At 56.2% G+C, this 22,576-nt stretch overlaps 2 protein-coding genes across 8 annotated transcripts in view; both read left to right on the top strand.

Annotated features, from left to right (window-relative positions):
- The first annotated feature begins 295 nt into the window (after positions 1-295).
- On the top strand, positions 296-14,928 carry LSG1 (large 60S subunit nuclear export GTPase 1). 2 transcript variants are annotated; one of them, XM_081328116.1, is made up of 14 exons: positions 296-415; positions 518-638; positions 729-828; positions 2,417-2,503; positions 4,350-4,436; positions 4,819-4,879; positions 8,294-8,470; positions 8,847-9,224; positions 10,092-10,193; positions 10,507-10,649; positions 11,329-11,453; positions 12,580-12,659; positions 13,462-13,656; positions 14,427-14,928. In XM_081328116.1, exons 1-14 carry the CDS (start codon positions 344-346, stop codon positions 14,604-14,606), a joined length of 1,908 nt encoding a protein of 635 aa, XP_081184242.1. In that variant the 5' UTR covers positions 296-343; the 3' UTR covers positions 14,607-14,928. The 2 variants fall into 2 exon arrangements, with proteins under 2 accessions (XP_081184242.1, XP_081184243.1); XM_081328117.1 differs by lacking the exon at positions 729-828.
- A 4,614-nt stretch (positions 14,929-19,542) lies between these two features.
- ATP13A3 (ATPase 13A3) overlaps positions 19,543-22,576 on the top strand; it is a 41,428-nt gene continuing 38,394 nt past the window's right edge. For all 6 annotated transcript variants that reach the window (XR_014026743.1, XR_014026744.1, XM_081330027.1 and 3 more), the window contains exon 1: positions 19,543-19,587. The gene's annotated coding sequence lies outside the window, so the exon portion shown is untranslated. The remainder of the gene's footprint in view (positions 19,588-22,576) is intronic.

Consider the following 22,576-nt stretch of genomic DNA (forward strand, 5'->3'; position numbering starts at 1 on the left):
GGGCATCTAGTCGGCCCGCGGGCGTTTTCGGCGAAGGGACCGGAGTGGGGCCAGCCTGGCCCCTCGGCCGCTGCGAGCGCAGGAGAGGCGCCCGAAGGGATCGCGCGTGTCCCACTCCGTGGGCTCTTCGCTCCCCCGCTGCTTCAGGCTCAGGTTTCTAGTCCCGCTCGTCCTCCACCGAGGGGCAGGAGCGGCGGCCCTGCAGCGCCCCCGTGAGGCCGCGGCCGCCGGAACTGCAGATCCGAGGAGCGCGGTTTCCTCCCGGAGCCTTCGCGGCGGCGCTCCCGGCCGCGCCCGCTCATTGGCTGCGCCTCGCCACGTGCCCGGAAGCGGCGGGCGGGCGATGGGCAAGAAGCAGGCTGGGGCGCTGGGGCGCTCGCTCCGCCGCGGGGTCCGCGCGGGGGGGCCCGGATGGGTGAGCCTCCCCCTCCCTCCCTCCCTCCCCGGGCGGGGCGGGGGCGGGGCGCTCCGGGGGCCCCGGTTAACGGCGCGTCTCCCTCCCTCCCCCCCCCCGCAGCGCCACACGAGCGAGCTGAGCGGGCAGGGCCGGCCCCCCCCGCCGCAGTCGGTGACGGAGCAGAGCCCGCTGGAGGCCTTCCTGGCGGCGGCGGAGCTGGCGGGCGCCGCCTTCGCGGCAGGTGAGGGCCGGGGAGGGGAGGGGGGTCGGCGGGGGGAGGGGGCGCCTCTGCCCGGCTGACGCCGCCGCCGCCGCCGCTTTCCGCCCGCAGAGAAGCTGGACGTGCGCCTGGTGCCCCCCGGCGGGGCTGCGGAGGAGGCCGGCCGCCCGCGGGAGGAGCAGGAGCGGCGGGTGCTGCGCGTCCCCCGAAGGTGCGTCTGGCTGCGCCGCTCCCGGACGGGGCTGGGTGGGCTGGCCGGGGAAGGCCGGGGGGGGGGCGGCTGAAGCTGCTGCCGGGCCCTGCCGGATCCTGGCCTCGGGCCCGGCCCCTCCCTCCGGTCCAGATGCGGGAGTCCCCGCTCCTCCCTGCCAGGCCTCGTCCTGCCGGCTTCAACCCGCCCCTTCCCTTCCCCCTCCGCTGCTCCTCTCTTCCCCCTGAAGCCTCCGGTCCTCTTTCCAGCGCTGTGATGGTTTGCAAATTGGATCCAACTCCCTACGGTGACAATTGCATCTTTATCGCTCAGCTCAATGTGAGCTTGCTAAAATTATAGGCGACTCTGTCAAAAAGTGCCTCGTTTTGTTTGTTTTAACCTTATCAAGGTCTTTGTGAGCTTTGCTTCATCGTGAAGAATATTTTGAGCGTAGACGTAGATACTATATTTCTACTGCAACAGTTGTGGGAATGAGGGCCTGTGAACTCTCTCTGCAAGCCTTGAAATCCCGCATGCCTGTGCACTGTTCCCCCTCTGGTTTCAAATAATGACAGGCAAGACGTCTTTCTCCTGCCTCTTCTGAGTTTTTGAAAAATAATTTTCTCTGGAGAAATATTTTTAAGAACTCGACAGTTTGCGATGTTTTGTGTTCTTGAGCTGATGTAGGGAACGTGTGTTAGTATGGATTGTTGCTTTGGTGAAAACCTATTAGCTGTAGCATTAATGATAGCATTAATGATAGGAAGGGAATCCTTTTGGTGAGATCTTTGCCCTTGGGGAAAACAAGGTTGGACGTGTTCTTATACTTGCCCTGCCTTTTTTCTAGGCCACCAAGGAAGGACTTTATGCAGGGCAAGTGGTCGGGCTAGATGCCCTCCAGGGTCCCTTCCAATTCTAAGACTGTATGATTCTGCATCTCCTGTAGGCAGCTCATAGATAGCTCTCTTCAAGCTTAATTTCCACCACTTGTTTTGCTTTCCAGCTCTTTCGCATGTCCTATGAAATCTATCCTCCCATGAATTTTGGATAGATACAAAATGTTTGAGTTCAGTTTCTCTTTTCCTCCTGTTCAACTATTCATTCTCCGGCACAGGAGCTGCCTGCAAAAAGTTGGTCCCCATCTTCCCTGAGGGGCAGGAAGAACTGCCTGAAAGGCCCACCAACCAGAAAGTCACTTCCCAGCCTGTCCAGCTCTCTCTTCTGTTTGGGGCGGACTTCAGCCTTCCTCTAGCACAGGGGTCCCCACACAACCACAGGGCTGTGGCCTATTCTCAACAGGGCTGCATGAGCAGTGGCCAGTGTGCACGTGCACACAACTCATGTAAGCGGCTCACACAAACGAAGCTGTGCACATGTGCACCCCTGCCCCTTGCACAAAACCATCCCCTCTTCCCCCGCTCCCCCCCCCCAGCACCAGGCTGCCAACCCAGAAAGGTTGGGGAACACTGCTCTGCCAAATGCCTTTTGGTTTCTGTTACCAAAACAGTCTCTCTCCCAGGATCATTTTGTGCACTGAAGCAAGTGTTTTTTGTGGTGCATTCAGCAGGCTAACGACCTTCTTTTTTTATTTTGTGTTTGGTTTTTCCAGGCCACCATGGGACGAACAAACAAGCCCGGCGGCATTGGAGCAGGCTGAAAGAGACAGCTTCCTGAGGTGGAGGAGGCAGCTTGCGTGGTGAGTGCCCTGGAGTCAGCAGAGAGCCCCCGACCAGCCTAAGCGGGGACGTTCTGTCTGTGGAGGAGAGTGGGAGAGGGAGCGGAGCAAACGAGACACATCTTGCACTCGGGGCTGTTCTCGTGTCAACTTTTGCAGCCTGGATTGGCCCTCCGTGGCTATTCTCCCTCAAAGATGACGCAGTCCTGAAGGGTGGAGGGATGCCCAGCACTCATGGATCCCTGGTCTGTCAGTCTCTTAGCACTGCGGGAACAGTTTGAGCTTGGTGATGAAAATGTGAAAAGAACCCACCCATTACTGAAATTCTCCTGGGAAGTGGTCTGTTTAATGAAAAATAGATGAAATGTTCTGTTAATTTATTTTGGTTGGGAAGGTTCTCTCATATCTGTTGGAGAGACAGAAATGGAGGCAGTTGAAGTTCTTCATTATCCAATCCTTTTGGAAGGGACTGTCTTAAAACCAAGGCTGACTTCTAGCTGGGCAAAAGGGCCTCAGGTCCTCTGTCCCCAAGCATTACAGAAAAGAAAAATATAATCAGCATCAGAAATTATGCTCAGATAACGTTCTCAGTGGGCAAATGCTTTGTTTCAACAAGTGTCCTCATGACTGCTGTAGGAGGCCCCAATCATAAAGGCTGAGGTCATCCTTAATCTCTAGCCAGATTTAATGTGAGGTCAGAAAAAGTCTCAAAATCCTATCCAGTCAATTTTTAAATATGTATTTGGCCATCCCAAGGCAGTTAATGCTTTTTCCTCCTCCTATTTCCCCCACAACAGCTACGAGTGGGGCTGGGTTGAGAGAAAGACTGGGTCGAGGTCACCCAGCTGGCTTTCATGTCTCTGTAGCAGCTGATGCCCCTTGGTGTTTTGCTCTAATGCAGGGGTGTCAAACTTGCAATGTCATGTGACGTGTCGTGACGTATCGTGACTTTTTTGCCGTTGCCGGCAATGGGGTGGGCGCGGTTTTGCTTTGATGCATCTGGCCCGCGGACCAGCAGTTTGACACCCCTGCTCTAACAGATACTGGTTTGCAGCCATGGCTTTTCGTGATCTTTTTTTTTCTCTTTTTAAGTTACGTCTTCAGGCAACAATTGTCAGCAGTTTACAAAAGTAAAAAATGGGAGACTTCCAGTGAGGCAAGTCACGAGTTAAGAGCCCATGAATAAGTTTGAGAGGCTTTTTCTCTCTTTGTGGAGGGAGAGAGAGAGAGAGAGAGAGAGAGAGAGAGAGAGAGAGAGAGAGAGAGAAACTGACGGGGCATGTTGGCAGCTTCTTTGAGATGGTTTTTCAACTGATGTCAAGAAGTTTTCAACATAATGAACATCGAAGACGAGGAGGAAGTTCGCTCGTTGAACAAGAGTATCCAAAATGAAGCAATAAAAAAATTGTCCTTGTGCTGCTGCTTGTTTTGTCATGGCCCAGCCTTAAAGTGAGATCAACTGAAAAGCATAGCATTACATAACAGTCAGATAACAGCAAAGCTTTTATAAAGTGGTAGAAACAGCCCTGAGGACAAAGTTAGCAAACAAAGAAGATTGCTTCTGCAAAGGAAAAGACCCCCCCCAAAAAAAAATCTCTGGGGGGTGCTCCTAGTTGCACCTCCAGGGGAAACTGGCAGAAGCCAGAATCGGGAAAAGAAATTTCGCTTTAGGGCCAGCCATCTCATTGGGTCTGTGACGATGGACATCACATAATTGCTCTTTCAGATCTGTGTTTTATTTTGCAGGATTTATGCCCTCAACTCATGGTATCGTTTATTAAATAAAGTGGTTGTTAACTAGAAAGCCATCTCTTGAGTGTGCTTCCTTAAAATCCCCGGGACTCTTTCTTCCCCTGCATTCTTACAGGATGGAGGAAGAGGAGAACCTCCTGCTGACTCCATTTGAGCGAAATTTGGATTTCTGGCGTCAGCTCTGGAGGGTCCTTGAGAGAAGGTAACTCTGCTCTTTGATTGTGCTGGTCCAGTCAGCTCCTGGGGTGAGGCCTGCTCTCTCTGCTGGGTGGCTCAGGCGGCCTGTTGGAGCAGGTGGGACGGTGACCGCTCTGAAAAGGGGCCTCCTTGTGGACAGGATGCCTGATTATGGTGGCCCCGGCGAGGAGCCCCTGCCACGAAGAAGCAGCCTTGGGAACAAGCACGCGGGGGGGGGGGGCTGCCCTTGCCTCCCTGCAGGCTTTGTGTGTGTGGCAGCTGAGGGCTGCCTGGGGCCCCACCACTGGGATCCCATAGGCCAGGGCTGCCCTGAGCCCTCCGTCCTCGGTGAGAGTGAGATGTGCTTTCAGCTGGGGAAATAGCCTCCCTTGCCTTCTCTTTTGCAGTGATGTTGTGGTTCAGATTGTGGATGCCAGGAACCCCCTCCTGTTCAGGTGCCGAGATCTGGTAGGTAAAGCAACTGAGGTGCCCGCACAAAGGCTTTGCTTTTCTCCAGCTCTTTGCCCCCCTTCAGTTCCAAAGGCTTTCCCAGTCCAGAGAGGACCGTCCGATCCTTCGCCTCATTCCTTTGACGGTCAGTTCCTCAGGCCCCTGGAGGTTGAGGCAGGCGTTCCCGGACCTCCGCTTCTCTCAGCCTTCAGCCCAGCTCCCACTGGCATTTTCCCCCTCTTTTTTTAGTGAAGGCTGAATCAAAATAGGCCTTGAACAGGTCTGCCTTTTCTTTGTTACCTGTTGGTGTTTGGACTTCCCCATGGAGCAGAGTTGGTGTGCAGATCCTTTTCTCTTGGGCAGCTCTGCGGAAACCCTTTTTTATCCTTAGAGTCACCTCCGCCCAGACGGGTGGCCTACAGATTTGATAAGTAAATAAATCCTCCGCCACCCTCGTTCTGAGTTTCGTTTTCCTCTCTCGGGTTTTGTAGCTCCGACACTCGTCTTGGTGGCCAGACCTGTGCTTGTCTTCCTCCTGGGTTTCTGGCTTTCCCCTCTGACCAAGAGAGCCTGCTAATCACTGCTAGCACAGTGACAGGTGGGGGGGGGGACCGCGCTCATCTCCAACTTCACTTCCATTTATTCCTTAAAAGGGGAACTGTGTTTAAGTGGACGTAACAAAAAAAATGGAGAAAAGAAATTTGGCTGCCCAGGGAACATAGCTCAGTCCTTTGAAAAGTGCCCAGAAGCAAAGGGTCCAACATGGACTCCGTAAGAGGATGGAGGATTATCCAATCTGGAGGGTTAGGGCATAGGGATACTCTTAAGACTTAGGGGGGATCTTGCAAGCTGCAGTCCTGGGCATCGGGTGTGTGTGTGTGTGTCAGTTGGACACTCTAGCGCTGGAATTAAGGCCAAGATACACTTTCGGTTGCATGCAATTTGGTCAATAAATCCAGTGCTAGAGAGACCCATTCCTCCAATCTTTCCACTATTCCAGTCCTTTCGCTAAATTTTTCCTGTCGGTTACTATGGGATAGCTGACAACCTCCTGTCACTTGAAGGAGAAAATTCTCAGCAAACGGCTTAGGAGTTCCCCTCGGAGGACCGTGCATCATCCGTCTGATGTCGCAGGGTGACAGAGTTTATAAATACAAGCTGGCATCACTTCATGTGACTGAGCAGAGGCAGCTCCTCCCTCGGAAAGAAGAAGGATGTTTTTGTGGCTGATACTTCCCGCTGAAGGCCACTTATCCTTTCATGACCCTGACTACAGAACCACCCGATTCTGGAGATAGCTTAGTCCGGGCGTAGTCTCCAACCTTGGCAGTTTTACAACTTGTGGCCTTCAACTCCCAGAATTCCTCAGGCAGCATTCTGGGAGTTGAAGTCCACAAGTCGTGAAGTTGCCAACGTTAGAGAGCCCTGAATTCTGGCCCAACACTTTGCCCACTGCAGGACTCTCCCCCCCCTCCCGTTGCATCCCCAGCAGACGGCCTTTCAAACCTCCCGAAGTTTCTCTTCCGTGGCTGAACAGCTGTTACCAATAGAAAACATTTCCTGAGCCCCAGCCAAAATCAACTTCCTTGTAGCTGAAACCCACGGATGCTTGTTCTGTCTTCTGGGACAGCTCTGGACCATTCTGCCCCGTCTTCTCCATCATGGCCCTTCCAATATTTAAGGGCAGCTTTCTTGCCTCTGCAGCCTTCTCTTCTCCAGACCGAACAAGCCCCCCCATCTCCCATTGCCCCCCATAAATTTTCCCTTCAGGGCCCGTTTTGGCTGCTCTGCTTGGGACCTGCCCCAGATGGACAACATAGAAACACAGAAAAGCGACGGCAGAAGAGAGTAGGTCGCTGAGCCTGACTTTTGTTGTTGCTGTTATTTATTTACCATTTTAAAATTATTTTTAAATTTATGTTGGACGATGGAGGCGTGTTTCTCCCAGGCATGTTTAAACTCCGTTTCTGACCATGAGACCCACTAGCTCCGCTGGAACTTGGTTCCCAGCTTCCACGACTCTTTCTGTGAAGTCGTTCTTTCTAAAGTGACTTTTGAACTTCCCTCCTGTCAGTTTGGCCCCCTTGATTTTGTCCTTGATTTCTGCTTGATTTTGGATGTCTTTCCTAGGACTGGCTTCTGGGTGCAATCCAAGCAATGCAGGTTAGAGAGGGACGCTAACACGGCCACATTCTCTCGTGGCTGTGTCTGCATGACACCCTTGGTTCACGGTAGGGTGTTGACCTCCCCCCCCCCTCCGAAGCACCGAGATCTTTCCACGGATCCTTTGTGGCCCAGAATGTTCCCATCCGGGGGATTTCCCCCCCCCCCCAGATGATGCGGCACTCTGCGTTTGTTCCCGTTGAGGCTCAGCTTGTGGGTCTCTGCTGGGGAGTGTGGCTTGTCAGGCCCTCCCAAGCCTCAGGAGTGTCCCGTGGCGTCCTGCCAGGGTTGATCGTCTTCCAGCGTTTCAACGGAGTCCAGGTGGGAGCCGCGTGCTCTGCTTTGGGGCGCTTCTTTTCAGCTTGACCCAAATCACTGGCGTGTGTTCCCTGGGCAGCCATGTTGGGTTGGCATTCCTTTCTCTTGTCCTTTTTTTGGGTTCTTGTTATGTCCACTCAAACACAGTTCCCCTTTAAGGAATAAATGGAAACGAAGCTGCAGATGAGCACTGCCACCCTCGCCTGTTGCCATCCTAGCGGTGGGTCCGTCCCATCCTTTCCCTCCACGGAGAGGGCCAGCAAGCCCTCAGTGTGGCTCTTAGTTGCCCTTCCAGGCCCGTGTCCTTTTTGTGTGGCACCTGCCCTTGCGCCGCTGTGTTGTTGAATGGCTCCCGGCTCTCCTGTGCTTCCTTTGACTTGGTGGTTTCTGGCCGCGAGAACTCGGCTGGCGATTCTCTGAGCTGCTTTTGATGGTCTCTCCAAAACTCTGGACGTTTCTGAGGAAGTTTGGGGACGTCGCTGTCCTGGCCGAGTGGGTTTTTACTTGGCCTCTCCTCCCTGAAGAATAAGTCAGGCCCAGGAGGGCGCCCTCCGGTTCTTCTGCCAGTCGAGGGCACGCCTGGCCAGTATTTGCTTTGTTTCCTGCCTGCCCGAATGTTCTCGGCCGGATTCCCACGTTCACCTTCTCGGGCCTCCACGCCCCGGGCGCTTGCTCCTCCTCGCAAGTGCAACTCCAACGAAGGAGAGTATTTGTCGCTCAGGGTTGAAATGAGGGGTCCTTGGTGCCCTCTGAGCTGGCTTGTTTTCTTGCAAACGTTTCATGTCCCTAACTAGGTAACGTCTGGCACTGACAATGTCACCTAGTTAGGGTCGTGAAACATTTGCAGGAAAACAGTCCCAGGGGGCACCCCTCGTGAAGGGCAACTGGCAGCTGTCTTGTAAAGGGAGGGGATCCCCGCCCTTCATTCTCCTGCCGCTTGGGATCTTGCAGGAATGCTACGCTAAAGAAATCAGCCCGGAGAAGGAGAACCTCGTCCTGCTCAACAAAGCCGACCTGCTGGCGGAGGAGCAGCGCTCGGCCTGGGCCCGCTTCTTTGAGAAGGAAGGGGTCCGCGTGGTCTTCTGGTCGGCCTTGGCAGAGGGGAACCGGCTGGGGGCCGACCCTGAGGTAAGCGGTGTGTGTGTGTGTGTGTGTGTGTGTGTGTGCTGGGAGGAAGCCGGTCGAAGAAGCCCTGCTCGGCTTCCCAGAGATCAGAGGGTTACCTTCAGGTGCTGGCCTTAAACCTCCTGCCCTGCGAGCTCCTTGCCTGACCTGAGTTGACCGATGTGGTCCCCCTCCCCCAGGCTTGTTGGGGGAAGCAGCCTGTGTCCTCTGGCAGCTGTGCCACCTGGGTGATTGAGGCCTTTCGAGCCAACCCCCCCCCCCCGCAAGGGAACGTATTGAGCGGAAACCGAGTCTGTCTGGGGGGAAAGCTGGTCCTAGGAGGGCCTCTCGCAGCCTTCTGCAGCTGTTGATCACAGGGGTCCTCCCTCCTCCTGCTCAGGAGCTGGAAACCAGGGACGTGGCAGGCCCGGCTGGCCAGGGTGCCGGCCCAGGGGAGCAGCTGAGCACCAACGGAGAAGCAGAAAGCCCCCCCGGCACCCAGCGGGATAGCGACGTGGAGGAAGACGGTGACGTGTATGAGGACTGTGAGGAGGAGGAGGAGGAGGCCTGGCTGACTTGCTCTGAAGATGGGGAGCAAGAGACCCCAGTTGTGCCCTTGGGGAGAAGCAGGGCTGAGCTCTCACAACCAGCACCCCCCCGTGATCCCCCCGTCAGAAACAGCAGTCGTCTGGTACAAAGAGAGGAGCTCCTGGAGATGTTTGAAACCGTTCACGCTGGGAGGAAGAAGGTCAGAGAGGGGCAGCTCACCGTTGGCCTGGTGAGTTGATGGTTGCGCTGGGGACAGGCTGGGGGGTGCCTGTCCGAGCCTCCCTCCCTCCCTCCAGGTGGGGGCACAGAGCAGGCCAGGCGGGGGGCTGAGGTGGGCAAGGCCTCCAAGGGAGCCCCTCCCCCAGTGCTGCTGCCAGGAGAGACCAGGTGGGGCCCCTTCCTGGTCCCAGATGGACTCGGCCAAAGGCTGTCCTGGGGGGAAGTTTGGACTCTGTCACGGGCCTGGAAAAGGCTTCTGCCCGGGGGGGCAGGGGGGAGACCGAGCACTTTTCCTCTTGGCTAAGTTACGGTGACCGGACTGAGGACGGGAGGCCCAGAGGGGGCTGGGCTGCTGGGCCTTGCGGGCTCGTCTACCCTTTTCACTTCCACAGTTTTTTTTAACATTCTGCACCCCTAAGCTTCCCTCACAGCCTGTTGAAAAAAAATACGCCTGCTCTGTACCCTTAAATCCCTGGAATCTTAGAGCCCAAAGAGGGTCTTCAGCCCAGGCTCCTGCTCGGGGCAGAAACCCCACTCCAGGCCTCCCCCCGTTGAAAGGGACCCTTCGCCCCTCTGGGTCACCGGGAGCTTCTCGGGCACCGGGAGGTTTTCCTTCGGGGGGGGGGCTGCTTTCCTGTAGCTTACACACATACACACACACACACACACACACACACACACACACACACACACTCCCCTCGCTCTGCAACTGGAAGAAGCCCACCTGAGCAGCCTCGGTCTTCCCCCAAAATAGCCCCGATCGAGCTGAAATAAAAGCAGGCCGCCGTCTGCTTTGTCACAGCTGACACAAAGACGACCTGGCTGAGCTCGTTGGAGTGACCCCCCTCCCTCCCTCCCCGCCCCCCTTCCTTCCCAGGTGGGCTACCCCAATGTAGGGAAGAGCTCGACCATCAACGCCATCCTCGGGAAGAAGAAGGTGTCCGTCTCTGCCACGCCAGGACGCACAAAGCACTTCCAGGTACTGCCAGGAGCTCTCTGGGCTGATGGCTGGAGACCCCTTCCTGCCTCCTCCTGCTTGGTCACCCCACGGCAGTAAGCAGCCCCCTCCAATCTCCATCCGGGAAAGGCCTGGCACCTGCCCCGGCGCAGGTGTGCCCTGGTCTGCGGCTTCCCTTCTTGCTCCCCGTTGGCTGCCTTGTCCTCCTCTTTGGGGAGGGGCCCTTGCCGCTGCCCCAGGAGCCCCGGGGTGGGAAGGCCTGTGGGGCCGGCCCGCCCCCTCCTCCCCCGCAGGAGGGAGAGGCTTGTTCTAAGCTGGGGAGGGGCCTTGGCAGACGCTGTTCGTGGAGCCCTCCCTGTGCCTTTGCGACTGCCCAGGGCTGGTGATGCCCTCCTTCGTCTCCACCAAAGCCGAAATGGTTTGCAGCGGCATCTTGCCCATCGATCAGCTGCGGGACCACGTCCCCCCCATCACCCTCATATCCTTTCTCGGGGGGGCAGCATGGCAGGGGAGGTGTACTGAGGGGGGGCAGGCAAGGGAGAAGCCCGTTGGGCGGGGAAGGGGGGAAGGGGCTTGTGAATGACGCTGCCAACGTTCTTCATAGCCTTCACATGGGGGGGGGCTGGTCTTTCCCTCGGAGAACTGGTGTTGGGTGTAAAAGTTTCCTGACTAAGGGAGGCAGGGGGCCGTCTCTGGACCTCTGGCCGGAGAGTCCCCGATGGGAGGCAGAGGGGAAGGTGCTGGCCTCATCCAGACGGAGCTCAGCTGTCCTAGAGTGAGGAGGGGAGGGGAGGTGGTGGGGGTCTCTCAAGAGCCTTGGTGGAGCAGCAGGCTAATGCCTCCTTAAGTAACACCAGCTGCCTGCAATTAGTGCAGGTTCGCATCCCACCAGGCTCAAGGTTGACTCAGCCTTCCATCCTTCCGAGGTAGGTAAAATGACGACCCAGATTGTTGGGGGCAATTAAGCTGACTTTGTAATAATGCCGCTGGGTGTGTGTGTGAAAGCCCTAATAAGCAGGCATATACACAGAATGAAGGCTACTGCTAAGCTTGTAAGCCGCCCTGAGTCTTCGGAGAAGGGCGGGATATAAATGGAATTAAAAAAAAAAAGAGGGAAAGAGGCCTTTGCCCCAAAGGTGGTTCCTTCACTCCCCCACGTCTGCCAACGGATCCCTCGGCCAGTCTTGGAGGCCACCTATGGGATCAGCATCCTTCGGCCACGTGAGGATGAGGACCCTGACCGGACGCCAACCTCAGAGGAGCTTCTCTCGGCCCTGGGCTGTGAGTAAACACCCCCTTGGGTGGGCCTGAGAGCGTGCGTGGGGTGTGTGTGTGGGGGGGATCTGAATGTGCTGAGTCCACAAGCTCCAGGGAGACGAGGCCAGGGACTGCAGCTTGGACCGCTCGTCTGGAGGGTGACCTCGGGGGTTGGAGGGGGGGCAAGGGGGGTGAGGCGGGACAAGTGAGGCTTGGGGGCGGTGAAGTAGAACTCAGGTCAGAGAAACCCACTTAGCGGAAACCCCCCTGGGCTGAGAACAGACAGCTTTCTGGCTGAGGACACAGAAAGGGTGTTCTGTACCAGCCTGCTACCGGCCTTGCAGCAAAAGCAGGGACAACCCCTTTACAAACAGCAAGAGGCTGGAATAAAGCCTGCCAAATTTATTCACATAAAACAGAGCAAGACAAGACACCAACCATGAAACACGAGCTAAGAAACAGGAACTATCCAAGCGGTTGCCTTCAGCAAACCAGCCCTCCCACACATTCCCCTTAAATACAGTTCAGGGCGTGGTCTCTCTCTGCCTCCTTCCCAGGTGTCCCATTGCCTTCCTCTGTTTACTCCTGATTGACTGCCTCCTGCGTTGGGCGTGCTTGAACAGGGCCAGCTGTGGGTCATCTTCATCCATGCTGTCAGGCTCACACAGCTGGGTCTGCGTCGTGACCAGATGAGAGGGGCCTGGCTGGGGGCTCTCATCAAGCTGTCCAATCCCCTCAGCAAGCTCTTCAACACCCCCCTCCTCCTCCTCTGAGTCGTCCGACCCAACTGCCGAACCCACAGGCTGACCCTGAATCACAACAAAGGGGAGGAAGGGGATTGTCACTCCCCAGGGGCAGATTCTGGGAACCTCTTAAACGGGGAATGATGCAGCCTCTGCCGCCTCCTCCTCCTCCTCCTCCTCCTCCTCAGCAGTTCATCTGATCCTCCGACCCAGGTCTCCTTGGAAGGGGAAATGGGGAGCGTCTAATTGCCATGCCAGTACAAAGCCTTGCTAGGGCCCAGACCCTGGGATAGACTGAGCTCTGTGCTGCCCCCCTTGTCTCCCCAGCAAAGGCTCTGGGGCCAAGATGCTTGTCCTGCAGGTGTGGTGACCCCCGGCCTCTCACTTTCTCCCTCCCCTCCACACAGGCATGAGGGGCTTCATGACGGATCATGGACAGCCAGACCAGCCGCGCTCAGCCCGTCTCGTGCTGAAGGACTACGTCACGGTGCGTTTTGGGGCACCTGAGCCCTGGTGCTGGCCCCTAACTTTTCAAAAGTGCAGGGTGCCTCCTTTTGACACAGGGGCTGGCAGTTCTGCTTGAGTGGGAGGTCTCTGCACCACCTCTTCGGCCTGGCAGGAGGCAAAGCCAACCCCCCCCCGAGAGCCCCCCCCCACTACTCAGTAAGGAATACTTCTAAGGAAGGAGAAACCTCTTTTACGGTACTCCAGGATAAGAGCGGTGGTGGCGCAGTGGTTAGAATGCAGTACTGCAGGCTAATTCTGCTGACTGCCGACTGCCAGCATTTGGGCAGTTCGATCCTGACCAGCTCAAGGTTGACTCAGCCTTCCATCCTTCCGAGGTCGGTAAAATGAGGGCCCAGATTGTTGGGGGCAAGAGGCTGACTCCGTAAACCGCTTAGACCGAGAGGGCTGTTCAGCACTACGAAGCGGTATATGTCTGCTATGGCTGGTGCTATTTCTGATCCAGATTGGAAGATATTTCCGAGAACAGAGAAAGAAGCTGGATGTATGCAGCAACTGCCCAGAAAAACTGTTGGTGTAGCCCACAGGTCGGACACAGGCATTGCCTTCGGCTCTGGCTTGGCTGGTTTTACTCTGGGCTGTTGTGGAAACCACACTTCTGGGTTCTCATGTTACCCCAAGCCCAAGCCGAACTGCACTGGTCTAACCCGATGTGTGAACCCAGGCAGAAAGCAAGGAATACCCGGGAATGGGGACACGGCCTTGCTCCCCCGGGGGGGCAGACGGCTCCTTCTGAACGCTTCTCCTCCTGGCCTTCCTCGCAGGGCAAGCTGCTCTACTGCCACCCGCCTCCGGGCGTGGATGCCAAGCTCTTCCAGGCGGGGCTGGAGAGGCTTCGGCCCAGCAAAGGGGCAGCAGCAGCAGCAGCAGCAGCACAGTGCAACGGGCAGCCGCCGTCCGGCAGGGGCCCCAGGGCGAAGCAGATGGAGAACCCAGTGGACTTGGCCTTCTTCCACCAGGTGAGGCGGGGGGGGGGGGCGCTGGTCCTGGTCTTGCCACTCCAGGCTGCGGGGGGGGGGGCATCCGCGAACAGAGCAGCTTTCAGTGAGCACTGATGTGCCCGGTGCCCCCTCAGACAGAATCGGTCTCCAGAATTTAAAAAGAGGGCGAGGGTTGCTGGAATTACCCAGATGAACCTGCTGCACTGGCATTTGCCTTTCCTACGTGCCTCCGTCCCCCACCCAGTCCCACCTCTCCTTCCTCATTCTCAGGAAACAACCCCCCTACACACACACACACACACACCCTTGTCTGGCTTCCCCAACACGTTGACCCAGAAGCTCACTTCAGAGGAACTAACTTTGCAGATTGCAGGAAGCCTAAATTAAACAGGGTTAACGCTAACCAAGTTAACATGTGCAAACACAACCTAGCTCTGACAGACTTAAGCCTTTACAATAAACCCAGCCACGGCAACGCAATAAAATTCACAAGGTCTCAACACCAACAGGAGCAGACAGACTTCTAAAGCGGTTGCGTGTTTTTACTGGGGCTGAGCAGAGGGTGGGTGGGCAAAGTGCCCAGAGAGCTTTTTCCTGGAGCTGCCCTCATGAGCCTCGCCTGCCCGGGGTCCCCTCCTGCCCTGCTGAAGGCCTCTCGCACTGCTGCTTCACGGGGAGGGGAGGGTTTGCCCTCCGTCCGGTGTCCACCCGGCCAGCAGCCCCTTCTGGTGCGGCATTGGGCTGGGCCTCTGCCCGTACGGGGCCTCAGGGCTTCGCCTGTCTTCCAGGAGAATGTCCGGGCCCTGACCAGAGGCAACCGGGCCAGAGTGGGCTACCCAGCGGAGACGGCTGCCCACCTCCCTTCCGGACCTGGCTTGGCCGATGGAGCCGGGAAGCCGTGGAAGAGACACGGAAACCGGAACAAGAAGGAGAAGCTGCGCCGCCTCACCAGGCACCTGGAGGCCTGAAGGCCTGAAGGCCGGGAGGGAAGCAGAGGCTCCCGAGGGGAGGGGGTGCCCTCCGAAATAAAGGACCTTTCTCCGTGGCGTCTCCTGGTCGCGTGGGCTTCCTTGTCCCCCGAATCATCACGAATGGAGACGGAGCCGATCGGCCGGCTGACGGGATGGTGTGGTTCTGCCGGTGTGGGGGTGGGGGTTGGATTTTTTATGGGTTTTTTTTATTATGCACTGGATTTATAAATGATGTAAGCTGCCAGGAGTCACCTCTGAAATATAATATAAGTTTGTTTAAATAAATAAAAACTTGAGGAGTTCCTGCCAGCAGAAACTACTCCCCAAGTGGTGTCTTTTCCTTTCTCAGTCCTGGAGCTGCTGGTCTCCACGAGGCCTTTTTCAAGCCCTGACCCGGTTCACTTCCCGCTCCGGCCTGGTGGGGCTATCGTGGTAACCGAGTCGGTAGTAGAAGCCACGATGACCTTAGCAGCACCTTAAGCCTGTCATTGCTTCTCATGCTGCAGGGGTCTTGCTCTGAAGGCTCCATGTTACCTCCAGATCCACTTGCAGGGCGGGGGGGGGGAAGGGGGTGTCTCCGTTTCCTGCTGAAGACTACCCTTTCAAAGGCAGCTGGTTGGTCTCCATAGAAGACAATGCTGGACTCCCTCTGATCCGACAAGGCTGCTTTTAGGCTCCCCAGGGGGGGCCTGGCTCTGTGGGCACGACGGCTGCCCCTCTTCCCCGCCCTGGTGGGGTGGGGGTGGGGGGTGAGGACTGCCTGGTCCTTGCAGGGATTCTCAGCAGATGGCAGGCTGTCCTGGGGCTTTCCCTCTCTCTCCCACACGGGGGCGCTCTTCCCCCTGGTTTAGCAGCAGGGAATTCCAGCCAGAAACCAGCCTGTTTCCCCTTAGGGGGCTGGGGAAGGACAGCAGCCCATGTGGAGCAGCCTGGGAAAGTCATTAACAAAACATCCCCATGTAAGGCTTTATTTTTTTTTACATATGTGGACATATTAATATTTTATCTTTATTCTAGCAATATATAGTATAAGGGTGATGCAATTGAACAAAAGAAATCTGAAAAATTGACTGCAATTGACATTTTTTTGTATTTAACAAGTAATTAACAGATGCATGTTCCCTTCTGTGGAAAAATTAGCACACACACACACACACACACGTCGTTTCCCCTTTTGGCAGAAGCAACCTCAGAGGGGCATTTCTTGGAACTCTTGACATCCAACAGAGGGGGGGGATTTTCCCCCTCACCTCCACGTGACCTGTTTTTTAGCTGAGCAACAGTTGAGGCGTTGTGTACGTGGCCCAACTCATCCCCCGGCACCTTGATGGGACAAAGAGATGGGTCTCCTACTGCCCTCAAGGATCCCCTGGCACTAGGAAGGCTTCGTGGTGCCTGCTGGGATGGTGAGCCACGCAGGCCCCAATGCCTTGAAGAATTTCCAGACCGTAACTTTTAACTCTCCCTGTGCTTTAGAATTGGTGTCCGGTTCTTCTGGTGAAAGGGTGACTTTGGTTTGGGCCCAACCTGTCCTCTGTCGTCTCGTCTGCCAGAGCAGGGAGCCTTGGGTCTCGGTGCCCAGGTGTCTGTGAGCAGATGTTAGTCTTGCCCTGACGTCTCCTGGTGCACACACGCACCCTTGCAGATCTGTGCAGCTTCTTTCTAACGGCAGAGTGAAGTAGTGGTGAGAACTACTCACAGGCCTCGTGATGAAATTTTGGAGACTTTCATTATCCCGTCTTCTGCTCCTGGGCTAAATTGGCTGGGATGGCCTGGGCAAAGATGCGGTGGCATGACATCTCCACTTGTCAATTTCTTCTGGACAGTGGATAGACATCCAGTTGTTCGTCCCCCTTTTAAAATCCCTTCCCAGTCTCACAGGCCTCTGCAGTCTTCTTCCTGACGGCCTCAGAGAGCTCCTTTGAATAGCCTCTTGCTGGCTGTGATAGGCAGAGCCGCTCTGCTGGAGGTGCAAAGACCTCTGCAAGCCCTGCCAGCTGCCCACAGACCTGAGCAGGCCAGTTGCCCAGCCCCATCTGAGCTGGAAGACCACGAGAAGCCAGGAGCCCTGGGAGAGGACCGGCTCCCACTCACCTCCGGATCCGCTTCTCTGGTGCAGCTTTCCAGGGGCTGCCTACACTACACGCCCAGTGGTGCCCTCTGGGCTTATTAGGCTGTGGTGGCAGCTCAGCACAGCTGGGAGTTACGGATGAGCCTGGCTCCTCTTGCAGCACAAGTGAACCAGGCCATTAGGCTGTGCCTGAGCTGTTAGATGAGAACACCTCACATGAGCTAACCCATTCGGGGGCAGGGCCATGCTCCCTGGTGCTGACAAGGGCTGCTCTCACCCCAGGGGGCTGCGTGCGCTCCTGCCCATCCCGGGTGGCCCTGGGGCTCACTCCTGCTTGCCACTCAAAACTGGCAGCAATTTTTCAATTTATTTGCTGTTGGTTTCAGCCCAGGAGAAGCCAAAGTGACTAATAGCAAAATTAAACCTGGAGTCGAAGCTGCTTCCTAACGTTTGGGCGGTTCCCCAGTGTGTCACTGAACTGAGACATCCCCCGTCTGCAGATGGCCTTGCCTGCCCGACGGGCAGCTTTCTCCCTTTGCTGCTTAAAACAGTTCCCACTCGCAGCCGTCTTGCCAAGCCTCGCCTTCCCTCATCTTTAACTTGCCAAACCCACGAAGCTAGTTAATTGGAATTTATTAAAGGGATTAATAATTAATTGAATAATGATGGATAGGTATTCTAAGACCCTTTCTGTTTTGTGTCCTATAGTTTTTTTTTCATTCTGGCCCTTCAATTACCCCACCCCGTCCCACCCAATATCTTAACCAGTTTCACAGAACACACTTAACTGGGTTAAAATCTAGGGACTTCTTGGCCTTCCAAGATAAATCAGACAAGGAAACACAACTAGATGAATCAATTCTACTTCACTGTAAGCTGATTACACAGAACCTGGCAAGTCTGAAAGTGCAATTTCCCCCCCCCCTCTCCTTTAGAGCCTGATAAGGTAGGGATGGTCCTCCCTAAGTTTCTTCCCCTGACCTTAAGACAACCGGGGGGGGGGGGGGGGGCTCCTGTCCTCCTTCCCATTCCTGGCAGCATCTCTTCCCCCCTTTCCCCAGGGCACCCACCCATTCCATTCCAGCGCTGCAACCAGAAACGATAAACTTGGTTATGTAAGCTTTGGTTCCATTCCTGTGTGGCTTAGCAGGTGGTGCAGTTCTAAAATCGACCCCATTGCACAAATCCAGCTTTGAAGTTGCTAGACAACCAATGCAGACACTTAGCTGCATCCACACCAGATATATAACTTGGCTATTGAACTGACCACCTTCTGGGTTCACAGCAATTCCCGAACCAGCAAAATGACCCAGGATGGCAGAAGAACGAAACCGCAAAGGCTTGAACGAACCAACTTAGCTGACCTGGAGCAGGCTGCCCCAAAGTGGAACCATTGGCCCCAAAAGGCTGCTCTGCTCACTACAGCTGAGGAGGGGGCTAAAGCAGACTTCTGCACTGGGGCCTTTGGATGTTTTTCCCCCTTATTTTTTAAAAATACACCCTTCTTGTTCATGTTTTTCTGTGAGCTGCTCTGAGCCGGATGGCAGATCAGCAAGAGCTTTTTAATATTATTTTGAAAGCAGCAGAGTGGGTGGAAGGAACGTACCAATGACATCACCAGCTTTTGTGGGGTGGGGGGATTGGAGGGCCCCCTGCTGTGCTTGTACAGAAAGCGGTCGAGGGCTCTCTGGCTTCGCTGGCCTTCACTGTTCGTGTAATTCAGACAATTTTGCGTAAATGCTCTTGACTCTCTTCCAGTAAAAGATGGGTGTTTTCTGGCAATTCCTCTGGATTCCTTTTGCAGCCGCACATTCCACATATTTCCTCCCAGCCCCCCCAGAACCTCTCGCAAGGGGGCCCCAGAGGACTCAGCCGAAACCGCTGCCTTGCTGGGCCTGCTCCATTCCTGCTCTTTTGTCCAGAGCTGTGGAGCAGCCCCAGGCCTCCTCCAGCACTGGTTGGGGGGGGGGGCTGGGGGTTGCTTCCCTGGCCAAAAAAGAAGCTGCCCAGCCAGTGGGCAGCTCTGCCTCGCCTGGAATGTTGGATGGGGGGGGCTTCTGGGTGGCCCTTTGGTGGCCCTCGGGGACTCTGCAGCTACCCCGGGTGCCAGAGGAGAGAAAACCTCTCCTGCAGCAGCTGTGCCATCAGCCCCACAACGAAAGCCCTGTCCCCAAGCCTTGCCTGGTCCAAGACAAAAGGGGGGGAAGAGCCCGCCCCTCCCTCTACCCACCGCACCCTCAGGGCCGGTGGCCTCGCACCCCGGGAGTCTGCTTGGGCTGCGCTTCCCAACTGACAAGCGCCCCCCACCCCGACGACACCCCTCCCGCTCTCTGCCCTTTGGGGCGGGAGGGGGGCTGCTCCGGGGCCACGTCCAGGAGGAAAGCCGGCGGGGGGGGGGGAGGACGAGGTTGCGCCCCATCCTCCGCTTTCCCTGCAGCTTCAGATGGGCGGATGGGCGGGGAGCATCCTCGGGCCGTCCGACCGCCGCCCCGGTCCATCCGAGGGCTGCCCCGACCGGCCCCTCCGAGCCCTGCCGGCCGAAGGGGCCCCGAAGGGATGGCCGGAGGGCCAGCCCCCTTTCGGGTGGCGCGTGTCTGGAACCGGGGCTGCGGCCGCGGGGGTCCGAGCCGGGGGTCCGACCGACGGGGCCCGGGTCCTTCGGAGGCGGACAGGAAGCGGCCCGCGCGGGACCCCTTCCCGGCAGGGGCGAGGTCGCCCGCCGCCCCTTCCAGCGGGGGCGGGGCGGGGGCGGCGCCCGGAAGCCCCTCCCGCAGAGGCACGTGGGCCCGTCGGGTGGCCCGGCCGGCGCGGGGCGTGACGTCACTTCCCGTCGCCGGCGCGGAGGGGGCCGCGGAGCCGGTTGGAGGCGCGTGCAGCCTGGCCGGGCGGGCGGGGCGGCCTCGGCAGGTGAGTCGGGGGCGGCCCTCCGCACGGGGAGCCGCGTGGCCGAGACGGGGCGGGGGGGGCGCGGGAGGGATCGGCCTCGCTCGGGACCCTCCGCGGGGCCTCCGCGCCCGGCCCTCCCAGGCGCCGCTCCGGGGGGCGAGGCCGGGGCGGGCGGGCGGGCGGGGGCGGCGGCGGGTCTCCGGAGCCCCTTCCGTGCGGGGGGGGGTCCCTCCGGCAGGGGGCCGGCCCCGCGGGAAGGGGAGGGGGGGCGCCGTCCGTTTCACCCTCTCGGCGTTGCTGCCCCCCCGGTCTCTCTCCCTCCCCCCCGGGCCAGGGGCGGCCTTCGGGGCGGGGCGGGGGTGGGGGGCCCTGGCTCGTGTCTGGGGAGCCCCTGGGGGGGGCGGGCGGGAGGGAGAGGGACGCGGAGGCTCTGCGGGGCCGGGCGTGGGTGCTGCCGGCCAGGCGAGGCGAGGCGAGGCGAGGCGGGGCTGGCCCTTCCGGGGCTTCGGCTGGAAGCAGCGCCCTCCGCTCCCCTCGGGGCAGGAAGCCCCCCCCCCCAGTCTTAGAGCCAGTGGAGGCTCCGGGTTCGAGAGAGGCCCTCCCGTCGCCGGCTTCTCTCCCCTGGGCTCTTCCTGGCCGGGACTTCGTGGTCGGATCGCCCATTATGAACCGGCGGTCATCTAAACTGTAACGTGCCAGGTGTGATTTTCGGAGTAAACCGAGGTGTAGGCTTCCATCTTCGTAAAAAAAGAGCTTTGGGATTTGTCAAGTCGGGATTAAACAAACTTTTCAAAGTTTCCCTCCCCGGGCGAGAGATGTGGGCACGGTGCAATAATTAACGCCTGCCTGCCTGAGAAAATATTGCCGAAAGACGCCCTTGGGCACTTTAGGAAGTGTTGCTGGCTGGGCATTTTGGCGAATTGGCTCTTCCCAGAGCCCCTGGGAGCCCCAGGGGAAGGGAGGCCCAGTGAAGGGAGGCCCAGTCCCGGTGGTGGTGCTGATGGGGGCGAAATGGGAGGCCACAAATCCTCAGAGAAAGCAAACGCCGCATCTCACTTTTAAGAAACCCGGACAGCTGGGGCCCCGCTGGGTTATCCTTCCCGAGAGGTTTCTCCAGAGTGTCTGTCAAAGGCGCTTCTCTGCCTTTGCTGGGAAAGATGGGATGCCTCCAGCCATGCCTTAAAAGTCGCCCACGTCGAACTGTACGGCATTGTCAAGCATTGGCACAGGAAATGTTTAGTGACATTTTGCATTATGTAGGTCACTTTATGATAAATATCTTGCCAAATCTCAGTTCCGTAGGAATCCCACATCCTGGGTTTTGGATGCATTCTATAAGTTAGCCCATTTGAGGTAACGTGGTTCAAAAAGTTTTGCCCTACATGTACCATTTTGCCAGGTTACAGGAATCGGGTTTTTATTAGCGTATAGATGAAAAGCATCTTAACTCCAGACACTGCATCTGGTTTTGTAGTCTGATGGATTCCCTATCAAGAGAAACCTTTTCCACGTCATTGTTCACCCAAGAACAAGGAGAACTGACACATCTTTTAAAATTATTCTTAATTTCTTCACACACAAAAAAAGCCTGTGGTTATATCCTTCCAAAAATCCTTATTTTGGATATTTTACTTGTTTTTAATGCTTTATGTTTACCATTTAGGAGAGTCTCGGGGTAAAAAAAGCAGAAAATAATGTAGATTTTCCCCTACCTTAAAAAAAGAAGAACCAGAAGCCAGTGCAAGCCACTTGTCCTTGTGACATAAGGCAGCATTTTCTCTGAAAGCCTAGGCTGCCCCTGCTGAGTTCAGTCCATTCAGAAAATAAAACTTAACAGCTATTTTTTTTGGGGGGGGGATGTCTCTGAAAGGGCAATGACACTTGTTGTTTTAATCAATTTGCATTCCTTCTTTGTTTAATGTGGTACTAAAAAAGTCAGAGCTTTTTAAAAGGAACAGAAAGGTGTGTGTGTGTGCTATCGTACTTACATTACCTAAACCTAGGCAGTCTTAAGGAGAGAGGCCCATAGTTGAAGTTACATATTAAATATTCATAGAATTTTGTTAGAAGGGACAGCAGTAATCTTGGTTAGTACAGGCAAGAATAAAGGACCAGATTTGAGAAAAAAACACACCCCTGCCCTTTAATAGCAGGGTTCATTAAACTTCTTTGCCTGTTGCTTTAGTCAGGACTCTGATAAGTGGGGATTTCATTTCTGACTCAGGCCTAGAGTTTAGTCTGGCAGCCAGTTAAAATGGTTAGAATTGAACCGCCAGGTTGGACCTGAATCATACCTTGTGCTGTTGATGCAAATCCCTATCTTAATTGGGATGCAGGTCAGAATGTCCTGACACAGCAGATCGGCTCTCCACACCTGCCCTGTTGCGAAAGAAGGCAGCGCTCCACCTGGGCATACCTAGAGGGAACGCAACAGCCTCCGTACATTGTACCATAGCTGTACATTGTACCATAACTGTGATGTAAGGCTTTGTTATCATAACATACCTTTGGCCTTAAGTCTCACTGTCCAAATTAAACACATTTTTTTACAGACAGCAAAGCCCATATTTCTGTAAAGAATGTGCTTTTTAGCAATGTAAACATTGTTTTAGTTTGATGGGTGCCAGATACAATGGTCTTCCTTAGGCCTAAACTCTGAAACAAAAGCTTACATTATGCTACAAATCCCAAGATGGGAAACGATAAAAAGCCACATTGAGAAGAGAGCTTTGTTAAAAAGCTGCTGGCATATTTGTAAAATTTCCAGGTATTCATCCAGCGATGATGTCATGCAGATTTCCAAGCAGCTTGCAGGGGGCGGCTCGAGTGGCCGTCCAGTGGCGGAGGAGTCCCTCTGGCCACATAGAAGCTCCTAGGCGGGCTCCTGCAAGGGCTGCCCAGGAGTGGGTGCAAAGAGGCAGGAGGAAAAAAAAAGGGGGGGGGGAAGGAAAAAAAGGCCTCTGCCTGAGGAGAACACCTCAGGGGTGGCAGATGTGAGGGAGCCATTGTC

Source organism: Vipera berus (genome assembly GCF_964194415.1).
Source record: "Vipera berus genome assembly, chromosome: 5".
In the NCBI taxonomy this organism is placed as follows: domain Eukaryota; kingdom Metazoa; phylum Chordata; class Lepidosauria; order Squamata; family Viperidae; genus Vipera; species Vipera berus.

What these genes read in the sequence shown, in the direction of transcription:
- LSG1 (XM_081328116.1), top strand. Translation starts at nt 344, where the DNA reads ATGGGCAAGAAGCAGGCTGGGGCGCTGGGGCGCTCGCTCCGCCGCGGG. An exon ending in GGGCGCCGCCTTCGCGGCAG is followed by an intron (nt 639 to 728) that starts GTGAGGGCCGGG and finishes TTCCGCCCGCAG; the next exon opens with AGAAGCTGGACGTGCGCCTG. An exon ending in GACGCACAAAGCACTTCCAG is followed by an intron (nt 10,194 to 10,506) that starts GTACTGCCAGGA and finishes GGGCCTTGGCAG; the next exon opens with ACGCTGTTCGTGGAGCCCTC.